At 49.4% G+C, this 12326-nt stretch overlaps 1 protein-coding gene across 1 annotated transcript; it reads right to left on the reverse strand.

The window, feature by feature from the left end:
- Window positions 1-2815: 2815 nt before the first annotated feature.
- On the reverse strand, window positions 2816-11692 carry LOC119404132 (uncharacterized). Its single transcript, XM_037670732.1, has 2 exons — window positions 10215-11692; window positions 2816-3256 (listed from the first exon to the last, which is right to left on the reverse strand). Exons 1-2 carry the CDS (start codon window positions 11595-11597, stop codon window positions 2816-2818), a joined length of 1824 nt encoding a protein of 607 aa, XP_037526660.1. The 5' UTR covers window positions 11598-11692.
- Window positions 11693-12326: the final 634 nt, after the last annotated feature.

A 12326-nucleotide genomic window follows, 5' to 3' on the forward strand; every position in this document is an offset into this window, starting at 1 on the left:
AGTGCTAAAATTCTAGCCACTCTAACAGTGCTGTCAAGAAAAGTTGTCGCCGAGTATACAACCACCAGCTCGCGTCGCACCCAAGGAGGATACTTGGTCGCACTGCGAAAGCGTTTCGTCACGCGAACGACGTCCTCTGTGGCACAGTGGCGCCGCGTTGCGGCAGCTTATGGGCACGAAACTTGCGCGTTGCGGCAGTTTGTGTCCATAAGAAGTATTAAAAGAGCGGTGACACAAAAATTCGGACACAATTTGACTGTTGAATCACACTAATGGGTGCATATAGGTGCCATCTGTACAATATCAACCACAAATACAGCATAAAAAGTATTTTAATTGAGTTTTGAAGTTCGTGAAAGTGCCGAAGGCAACAGACGATGAGGTCATCGAGTGGATACCACGTACGTCACGAGTTCTGGCCGGGTTACTGGAGGTGCGTGTACCAGACGGACATAAAGACGGACAACGCTGGTAGCGACACCTGATGATGCATAGCCTAAACAGAGACCTACAATATAACATCGCAGCGATTTACCCGCTTATTGATTCTGTGTAAAGCATTAGCAGTGAGATAATTAGCAACTCACAGTATTCTCATTGCTTTTTTTTCCCGACAAGAACAGCAACGCGACGGAAAAAATAAAAAAAAATATTGTAGTTGGACTAAACGCCACAAGATGTCCCTACGGGCTCCACAGTTGTAGAGTTACTTATAGCCTCAAAATTTGGTGACACCACCCCTTTAAGAGGAGCGCCAGCAGGTTTCTAAATGCGCAATTTCGTCCGGGTGGCACTGTGCCATCGTTGGGTGCCCGAACAACCAGCGAAAAAGGAAGCAGCTGATGAAACAGACTTGCGACGTTCATTGGAGCTAGAACGGCTTGTGTTTGTGCAGCGTCTATTCTAGACGTTTTCAAGGCCCTTCATTTGAATAAGTAATAAGTAAGCTGGCGCCCTTGCACAGGAGGCCATATTTTCTAGATATTCAAACGGCTGCACTGCAAGTGCATCGGTAAAACACGACCACCTGCTGGATGTAAAAACAAGCTGAATTATCAGATAGGAAACGACGAATTTCGAAATGAGAAAGACAGTATCCATGCACCTCACCAGGCATTTTCTCAAACTGCGAAGCCTACTAACAAATGTTTCTCAATTTTGCCTGAAAACTTACAGGCACCACCGCAGCAGACTGGAGGCAAGCTTCAGTTATTAACATGCACGGAAATTTCAACATATGGGTGCTTAAGCTTGTTGCCCACACAGGCCTCAGGCATTTTCGGCTCCATAGAAAATGCGGCCGCGGCGCTCGGGATTCGAATACGCGAATTTAGGGTCTGCAGTCGAGCACCATAACGACTGGACCACCGGGGCGGGTCACCATAATTTACTACGATGTACCAAGCTGCCCAATTTTTCGCTGTAGTGTAATTCTACTGGTCTTGTTGGGTGAATCTCGTGGCATTGCATTATAGTGTGTTGAGTAGCTTTCGGACATTACTTGCAGGAGACGTGTGCCTTATACTTTTGGGAAATTATAATTCTATATGATTCAGTCTTTAGGTTGGTACCTCGGCCTTCAAGCAACAAAGCGCTGTCCCTTGTGTTACCATACAAAATTTGGCTTTTTTCAATTTTGGATGCGTTTGCAGATTTTCTTGATAATTTTTTCATTCCATCTTATGAATTCAATTTGCGGCCTGTCTATTGTTTTAATGACACTTCGTGTTATATTTAACCACTGAGTAACCCTGCTCTTGGTTCCCATGGTCTTTGATCTAGCACTGTATTCCGTGCACAGGCTTTCTTGATGCAGGAACCCGCGCGCTCTAGCCACCCAGTTATTTCCATCCGCTATCCTAAGCCTTTCTTCTAAACTAATTTTGCTCATTGCTTTCCTCACTTGAAACGAAGCGCTACGCATACTCCCTTGCACTGCCTCAATTGTGGTTAATGTAATGAGGGCGTGCCTAAGAGAGAGAGAAGTGTAATGCGGAAAGGCAGAGATATTAACCGGAAACAAAATCCGGTTTGCTACCCTGCACTGGGGAAGGAGAGACAGAAAGTAAGGAAGATGAGAATGAGAGAGGGTAGGAGAGTGCGCCAAGTAATGAGAATTGATGATGAGTGCATACGGCGAAATAAATGTCGATTAAAGTGAATTAAATGTAATGATAGATGAATCTCATGTAAAATTTTTAAACTGTGAACAAATGTGAACTGAAGTGAAGTAATGTAGAAAGAGTATGCAAGTGAACCAAATGCTAAAGTGCATTGAAGGGATTGAAATGTCAAGTTGAATGAGAGTAAATAACATGTCAATTATTCAACCACTGATCGCCTAGACAACAACAACTCGTGTATGACTAGTCGACCGGAAGGAAACAAGTAACAGGAAATAACAACGCAGTCGACAGAGATGTTGAAAGTATTTTAATAAGTGCCCTCTGAGATCGGAGGCTTTCGCCTGTGCTGTCCGTGGCGTTAGATCACGGAACTATAAAATCTTGTTTACATTCTACATAGCACACTTATGTGACTGTCACATTTATGAGCGGTCAAATGCTGAACATCCAGCAGTCGGTTAAAACTGAATCCGGCATACGACAATACAGTGTAGGTATGTGAGTGTAGGTAGTCTAAGTAGATCGGTCTTTACAAGTGGAGTCAGGTATGCTTAACATGTATTGATTGGTTAATTGGTGAGCCATGATATTGATCAAATAGCGCACAAAAGACGCATTCACGCAAAGTAGACGCAAGGACAAGCGCTTTTCTTTGTGACTTCTTTACGTGTACGTGAATGTGTACGATATCACGACAGAGCTGACGGTCCTGCAGCGGCCAGACATGAAGTGGCATTGCCCGCAACGTTGACTCCGCGATTTGCTCCGGCAACGCTGTCGCAGCTGATCGCGGAGGCCACGTCCGCAGGCTCGGCCTCCAGCTCTCGGTTGCGCGGCTTAACGAGCGCGATGAAGGTCTGGGTGGAGCACATGATGCAGGGCTTGCTCCGCATGACTTTTCCTCTACGCGACACGTCGGCCGCCGCGTTGTCGTCGTCTTCGCGTAGGCGTATCCAAGTCACGGTGGCCTCTACGGACGTTTCGGCGTCCACGTAGTGCAGGTGCAAGTAGAAGATGGACGGTAGCCGGAGCGCCATCGACTGGACCATATGCTCCGCGAACTCCGACGTCAGCTTGCTCTTGGACAAGATGCACAGGCGCTCCAGAGCCATCGCAGGGCACAGCAAAGTCTGCAGGAAACGAAGATTCAAGATTTGGCGAATCGCGTTGGACGCTGGTGCCATATAATAATATCTCGGGTGTTACTTGCCAAAACCTCAATATGATTATGAGACAGGTCGTAGTGGAAAGGTTCCAAAAATTTTCACCACCCGGTGTTCTTTAATGAGCACTGACATCGCACTGTACACGGGCGTTTAGCATTTTGCTTCTACCGAAATTCGACCGCCGCTGCCGGGATCGAACCCGCGACCTTCCGGATAGGAGCCGAGCACCGTAACCACTGTGACACCGAGGCAGACACAAGCAGGTGAACAGTTAACCCGCGTATTCAGAAATGAGCCTCACTGTCAAAAGCCGCATTAAAAAAAATGTCGTTTTTTCTTTAGAGGGCTAAGCTTTGTGTTTATTTAGAACTATCTAGAGAGCACACACACACACACACACACACACACACACACACACACACACACACACACACACACACACACACACACACACACACACACACACACACACACACACACACACACACACACACACACAAAAAACAACAAAGAGAAGCCGTTCAACCAATATGAATATTTTTCAAGCCAACACTATTCACAAGCTGAACACTATTCCCGAGTCAGCAATATGTACACCAAGTACTCAAATATCGTTGTGTTCAAATAATATCTAATTAGAGTTTGTTCTGGGGTATAAAATCTTACAAATATTATTATATCACGCGATTTTCTTGAATTCGTCGAAAATTTCCGACTACAGGGCGGCAGGCGCTTTGAAACTGCATGAAATAATGCTTTCAATGGAATTGCCTTCTCCATTAGGGCTTGACCGATGACTTCCGTCAATCCCAGGCCGCCGCCGGAAGGGTTCCGGCCGACGTCTAGGGGGGAAGTATACATTGAAACCTCGGTGATGCGCATCTCACGGGACCACCAAAAATATTCGTATCATCCGAAATTCGTATCACCAGAAAGTATGGAAAATTACCATGCGAACAAAAGAAAGCTGGCGTACGTTTTCATTTATTGTTTTTCGGGCCGCAGCAACGTCAGGAAGAACCCTGAATGATTGTCGGTTAAGTTTTTGAATGTCGGCAATCATACCAGCATTCGTAAATATACGGCCTGTACGTGCGTATTTAATTAATGAACCAGGTACGTTGTGACCCGCGACAGCAGTAGCCCCTACGAAAATTTTAGTATGCTTTTTTGCATGACTCCAGAGTACTGCAGCAAAAGTAACACAAGAAGCGCTTTGAAGCGATGTATCAAGGCCACAGAACCACGGTCCTGTGTTATGATTTTGTTGTCGCGTAGGTGTTGGGGATGTTTTTTGGGAGATTTACGACCGTGCCCGCACAAGTGCGACCTCAACGGTCGCGCGTGTTGACGTTGTGAGGCCTGATTCCTTCGCCAAGACCGTCCTCGCCTTCTTTCGGTCCTCGCTCACCTTTAGAAAAGTGTTTTTTTACACCGTGATTCTGACGATTTGGCGGTGCGGCGCGCATGCCCACTCTTGCGTTCCCGCGCTTGCACGTGCTTGGCGCGTCTTCCGCGGCAGCGCGCACAGCACTTTGTACCTGGGCGGCAGCGTATGTTCGTATCAAACGTCGCAGGGTGAAAATAGGTTCACAACAACCGTACTCCATTACATTGCAGGCCAATGGGCTTTGGTCGGGACCAGCGAAAAAAAAAATCACAGCATATCCACGGGGTGAATGATGATGAGTCGGGCGTAGCTCCGGAGGGAATCATCGGTAAACCGTGAAACTCTTCTGTGAAATTCGCCCAGTACATCATATAAAGAGTGTGAAACACCGTGGTGAGGTTATTATCGAACCAAAGTCGATCACACACGTCGCAACTGTGGCCAAACGAATGAGCGAGAAATTCCCGCTCGAACAGCGCGTCGGCTCCTTGAATGTGAGACCGTTGGCGCCGTTTGGTCGCCGCTTTCCGCGCACGAGCACCATCAAGGTCTGCAAGGCGCCGCGCTCGGTTCGCCGCCGCTTCTCGCGCTCGCCTTTCGGGGTGCGCTGCTCGGAGTGCACGTTGCGCTGCGGCGTCATTGGCGCGCACAGTCACGGGATCCACCAGGCGCCGCGCTCGCTTCGCCGCCGCTTCTCGGGCTCGCACCGCGGGATCCTGGCGATGAGCACGAGCCGCCGCGGCCCTACGCGCCCGCCGCTCCGCTTCGTCCATGCCCCACCAACGATCCGACACGTACGGCGAACGTACGGCGTTAGGAGACTGAGAGAGGCACTCGGTCCCCGCGCACCCAGGCACAGCCCGCGCGGCAGCCGATCGGTGAGTAGCGGCACTTCCACCGCCATCTAGTGGTGATTCACACAAGCGCACTGTTGCACACACTTCTATTGGACCAACGGATGGATGGATGGATGCTATGAGCGTCCCCTTTAAAACGGGGCGGTGACATGTCTGCCACCAGGCTCGAAGAAAAAAAAAAAAAACTTCCTTGTTTCATGTTGGCCTAATACCTTATCTACATTGATTAAATCTATGTTATTATACCAAAACAATATAAATTCACGGTCCATCTCTCTGCTTCTTAAGGCAGAATGACCTTATTTTTCCCCATAATTTATTTTTGTACTTTATCTCTACTTTTCTGCCACCAATACTCTAACCGTCTCTTACTTATTTCTATCGCGGACGTGTTCAGCTTTCCATTGTTGTCCCTAAAACCCAAGGCTTCATATAGACTCATGCCCACACGTATACCTGGGTGAATATCGCCACATTCAATCAGTACATGTTCCATCGTTTCCTTAGTTCCCCCGCAGCATGTACATTGTTCTTCTTCATTACTGAATCTCGCTTTATAACTACGCGTTCTAAGGCAGCCCGACCTTGCTTCAAACAGCAAAGCGCTTCCCCTTGAATTATCATAAAACCTTTCCCTCCTTATTTCGTTTTTTCCCTTTCGGTAGTTACTCAGAGCCGGCTTCTTTTCCACCGCTGCCATCCAATAAGTCCTCTCCGCCTCTCTGACCTTCCGCTTAATGCTCCTTGTTGCCATATCGCCCGCACTGCTAGCCGTATATTTACTGGTGAGCCTCCTAGTTCTTTTTCTCCACTGCGTGTCAACGCTTTTACTATACAAATACCTGAAAACCTTCTCTGCCCATCTACTCTTCTTCATTTTCCTCAGCCTCTCTTCGAATCTCATTTTGCTCTGAGCTTCCCTCACTTCAAAGCCTGTCTATCCCATATCACCCTTTACAGCCTCATTTGTCGTCTTCCCGTGAGCGCCCAACGCGAGGTGGCCCACCGTCCTTTGATTTACATCCATTCCTCATTGTACCTCTGACTTCATACACACCACTGAGTTCCCAAATGTAAGCCCCGGGACCATCACACCTTTCCACAGCCCTCGAAGCACCTCGTACCTATCGTATCCCCATAAAGCTCTGTGTTTCATAATTGCAGCATTCATCTTTCCCTTTGCTACCGATGTTTTCTCTTGTACCTCCATATATCTGTCCCCCTAAACTTCTATGAGACAGCGCCATCTATTATACTGTTCGGGAGATACTGCCGACTGCCTATTACGCCTGACGTGGGACAAGGTTAGACTAAGAGGAGCTACGCCCCTAAAATTCGTTTCACCCCGAAATTCAAATGTGCTGTGATCGTACCATCGAGGTTTCACTGTGTTGTGAAAGGGGGAGCCGCGTCTCACACCTATCACCCATACTTTCTGACCGGTGGAAATAAACTGCGTTCTTTCTCTCTATTAAGGCGAAAACCTTAGATGACTCATCAAACGCTTGAATTGACCGTCGGTGGCGTCGACACGAACACGAGCGACGCAAAATATCATCATCACGATATGACGCCACTATATGACATCATCATGACGTCACATAGCGCCAGAATTTGCGACGCCATGACGACGTGGCAATGCTGTGACGTCACAAGATGGCGCCATCGCATGACAACGTCGCTTCGTCAAAGGTGGGCCGATCACGGAGGGATTGCGAAACCCAGGTGAGGTGCACAAAGCTTTCGGGGGGGGGGGGGGCGGGGGGGTATGGATACATAGACTGGGAAGAAAGAGAAGACGGAGTAAGCGCTACTAGACAGGGACGAAGAAAGAAAAAAAAAGACAAGGACACAGCGCTGTCTGTTTTCTTTCTTTTGGATGCAAACACACTAGCACGCCAACGTGTTTTAACAAAGAGAAGAAGATAGCTTTCGCCTTGATGTTGTCGTAGGCAGATGCATAAGGGACCCTGTGATGTTTTATTTCTTTGCTTTTTTTTTTATCGGAACAGTTTCAGAGTGCCAGCGCTTGCATTGTGCAAGCTAGTGCCTGTCCTGCCCGTACGCGACCGAGTGGGCGGCGGTCACGCTGACGGCCATAAAATTTAGGGTGACGTAGGCGAGTAATGGAAGCGCCGATGGGCGAACCTGTCGCCCCACGTGCGGAAGGACCAGAAAGCGGCGCCCCACGGCGGTGCAGTGGCTGCCGTTTGTTTGCATCGTGGAGAACACGACACGCGCGCGCCGAGTGCTGCGTATCACATATTGCTAGAAGTGGCCGCCTGCGGCTTGGCTTGGTACCCGCAAGATGACCGTTCTGCGGTAAGATGCACCCAGGCGAGCCAGACGGTTGATCGACCTACAAGGCGCCCGAGTGCCGGAGACAGCTTTCGCTGTCGTGGTATGCGTACAGGGATTCCTGTTAAATAGTGACGTGAACAGCGCGTGTAATACACAAGGACGAAGAACCGACGAGGACTAGCGCTTCCACGTCGCTATGGAATACCAACTAGCCCGGTCACACACCTTGCTTCCTTTTAAAAGACGGGGCGTGCAAATACGGACCCAAGAGAGAAGACAGGACTGCACAAACGCCTACGTTTGTGTTGTCCTGAGGCCCGACTTCTCTTTTTTCTCCGTGTTCGCACGCCTCGTCTTTTATCGTAAATCTCTACCAACTATATAGCTCGCCTTTCTATCATTCTAAGCAGGAATCCTATGACAACATCGGTGGAGGGCGGGTTTCCTTGTCCCTGGTTTCGCCCTGGCCTTCTTTCTTCACGTTTCTTACCTCCGCGCCTATCGGCTCACATTTTTTTCTCGACAAAGCACTAGGCTGAAGGCCCCAACAATGACCCAAGCTCGCGGTCCGATTCATTTCAGGGTGAGCCGTAGTGCCGTGCCCTCAGGGCGCTACATGTCGCGGTGCCGGCTGTGCTTGCCCTCTCCAGTCAGCCCTTAAGTGAAATCGCTCTCACGTGTTTGCTTGGCCTCGCCACCTGATTTCATTGTAGTTTTCTTCCTGCGTGTGCGTAGCTTGGGCTGAGGAGGACACACCCTAAATGTGCGAAAAAAAGGTGCCATTGAAGTGAGCTTGCTGATTTGGTGGACGGACCGTCCAGTTACAAGGTGAACGGCATACACGATTCGTTGTAATGATACTTAGGTGGAGCATCGGAGTGATAAGTGGCTTCGGTGTTCCGTAGCTGCCTTTTCGTTCCTCCATGCCTGGAATTGGATCTGCATCCACGTGCTTAGCGGCGCAATACTTAACTTGTTACTAGGAACAACGACGATGATGCTCATATCCACACAACAATAAAAAAGGTGACTTAAAATGACATGTGACCTCTATAAAGGACCAGCAGAAACGGCTGATCGCCGAGATGTCCATGATCGCGACAGCATCAGTTGCTGGCTAAACAGCTCATGGAAATACGCATATGACCGGCGCATCTTGGAAGGCCCGGTGTATGTGCGCTAGACGGTGCCGCTCTTTTTTTTTTTCGCGTTCGACACCGGCTTCAAAATCTTCGAGTGATAACAAGCTTCATATGAAAAGCCACGCTCGATAGCAATATAAACACTCCCCCGAATCGCATATGCGTGCTGCCTTTCGGCTACACCACTCGACATGAATTGCTGATCGTAATATAATTGACAGCGCAACGGGTTAGACACGGACAGAAAGACACAGTCCGTGTCTAACCCGTTGTCCGTGTCCGTAACCCGTTCTGTCCGTGTCTAACCCGTTGCGCTGTCAATTATATTACGATGAACATCCACCAACTAGCCCAACTCGCGATTCTGCTTCAGCATGAATGGCTGCTCTGGCGTTATTGTTAGCGGTGCTATAGCGGTGGCGTACTACGCGAACGAGTATAAAGGAAACGGCGGTCGAATATGTCGCAGTGGGACACACTTCCTCGCACTCACCTAAACTGAATTCGCTGAGCCGCTTGCACCGATTGTGCTGTCAGCCACGCGCTTTTCCGATCGGGTTTCAGTTGTCAATACAACCTGCCAAGTCACGCCTATTCTGCACCTACCGCTTCTTAGTTACTGCTGCGGGCTATTTCGGCAAATTTGAATGATATAAATAGTGCTATGGTGTCAATAATTTAAGCATCCTGAGTGTACTAAATGCAAGACAGGAATATAAGGCAGAAATGCAACTGGAACTTTCATGCCGGAATAAATTTTCTAGTAGGCGGTGACGTACACACCCTAACATTAGGCTTTGATTTGATTTGATACTTGACTGCATTTCACACGTTCCTTATGATGACATGTGCGTTTCAGTTTCAGCTTCGAAGTTGAGCTACGTTTCTGAATACGGTGGTTATACATACGGGACACGTAATAAAGGGTCACGGTGCAGTACACCTAAAGCGTTAATATTGAGAGCTGCGATATGATAGAAACATTATTTTAGCCATAGTGACGTCAGAGATACGTCACGTGCGGCACTGCTGGCTGAGAAGCGTCAATAGAAAATACACGTCAGGGGGACACAAATGGAAGCTTTACGACATCTTCATTTTAGCGCTAAAAAGACCGACAGAGGAGAGACAACAGGACTGTTGTGTCTCATGAGTGTCTTCTTAGCGCTAAAATGAAGATGTCGTCAAGTATACACCAACTATCCCAGCAACAAGTTCTTATTAAACGGTACCTTAAAGAACCTTTCGCCGAAACCGATGCTTTGAAGCTTGACGACGAGGGAGTGGAGGATGTTGCCGTAGCGCACGACCTTCGCGAGAGCGTGGAAATCAAAGCGCGGTCCTGCAGAGACGTCAATAAACCGCAGGCAGGACACCTGCAGACACTCAAGGAAGTTGAGAGAGGCCAGGTTCGGCACGTTGCTCAACGTGAGACGACCGGAGCCGAGGCGAAACGCGCTCGCGTCCGCAGGTGCGATTACCAGTTCCCTGCTGCAGGAACTGCAACTCTCGTGGCGGCCGTCCAAGTTGAGGCGAATGTCCAGGTCCTCGATGTCGCTAAGCCCCAGGGCCAGTCGGCGCACGGCGCCGTTCTGACGCAAGCCGCAGGGTGGCAGGGACAGTGCGCGCAGTCGCCGCAGTGCGGGCGCAGCCAGCAGCTCCGTGAAGTCGACGCCGTCGCTGAAGTGGAAAGAGCTGACGTTCAGCTCCACGAGGTTCAGAAGCTTAGCGAAGAAGTCGCGCAGGGCCGTCTCGTAATTAGCGCTGATGGTCGGACACACGGTTTGGTCGAGATTTCCGGCGTACAGCAGGACGCAAAGGCTTCGTAACTTGCTCCAGTTGTGCCGAGAGCCGGCAATGAGGAACTGCCTCCCGAGATCCTTAGTTTCGACGGCCACCAGAACGACTGGCTCAAGTGGGAACGCCGTATTGGGCGACAGGGCCAGGTTTCGCAGCTGGGCGCAGTTGTAGGCTTGCGGTCTCTTCCGGAACACCACGTTACCGTGAAGGTCTATGCAATAACTCAAGTCTACCGGCTGCCTCGGGTCCGATTGCGCCGTGGAAGATGCCTCGCAGGTGAACGTGAACGTCGAGAGACGGTTCACCAGGCCGAGGTCGAAGCGAACGTAGCGCACGAAGTGAACGTGAAGGTCCCTCAGGTAAGGACAATACCTCAAAAATGTCTGCAGCAGGTCTGCGTTCTTTTCATCAGCGACCTCAACGTAGACCTTGCGAACCTTTGTTTCCCTACCCTTGTGCACGTTCGCCAAAAGGCGGATCTTGAGAAGTTCCTCCTTGGCGTAGTTGAAAGCTTCGACGAGCGAGAATTCTAGGTGAGTGACGTTCTGCAAAGACGTCAGCAGGTGTTCCAGAAGAACGCTCGGTCTGAGGGGACAGGCGATGCAGGACAGTGTCTGAAGGTTTTTGAACTCGGATAAACATAACAGCAGGAATGCCGGCTGCGCGACGATGCAGTTCGATATGTTCAGTGACTGCAGGTTGCCGTGTACATCGTGTATCTTTCTTCTGAGCACGTCTACCTTGGCGTTAACGGGTAACTCGTACGACTTCATCGTTAATGTGGGGTTGAGGATGCCCCGGGCTTCATCAAACATGTGCCAGGCGCTGGGAGCAACGCACCACAGCCGCTGCTATAGATGTGTGTGCTGTATTATCTCACACCTGCGCAGTCGTGAGCACGCTTAGCGTGGACACGGGAGCGTGTATACATTACAGTTTCAACAGCGATGCCTTCCTAACATAAATGGCGCTCGGCACATGCGCAGAACGTCAGCTACGTGACCATCGCGCGCACCACGTCACCTCAGCGCACCTTCAATGATGGAGCTCACTGTTAACGCTTTGCGCGCCATGGTAAGATAACTACGCCGTGAACAAGCTGTGCGTGTGCAGAGCTTGTCGGCACAGGTATAGGCATCACTGATAGCAAAACGAGAGATAGAATGTACGCATCAAATGGATTCTGCGATAATGTTGAGGCGCAGTCACGGTAACGTTGTGTCGTGTGGTTATAATAATAATAATTATTATAATAATATCTGGGGTTTAACGTCCCAAAACCGCGATATGATTGTAAGAGATGCCGTAGTGGAGGGCTCCAGAAATTTCGACCACTTGGGGTTCTTTAACGTACACCTAAATCTAAGTTCACGGGCCTCAAACATTTTCGCCTCCATCGAAAATGCACCGCCGCGGCCGGGATACGATCCCGCGACCTTGTGTGGTTATGATGGACCATGCATATTTGAAATATTGCTCCATCGGTCGCAATATCTGATTCTCAGCAAAAAATTTGTATGTCAAGTTTCTAGCGTAGGTCAGCA

Source organism: Rhipicephalus sanguineus, chromosome 9 (assembly GCF_013339695.2).
Source record: "Rhipicephalus sanguineus isolate Rsan-2018 chromosome 9, BIME_Rsan_1.4, whole genome shotgun sequence".
In the NCBI taxonomy this organism is placed as follows: Eukaryota; Metazoa; Arthropoda; class Arachnida; order Ixodida; family Ixodidae; genus Rhipicephalus; species Rhipicephalus sanguineus.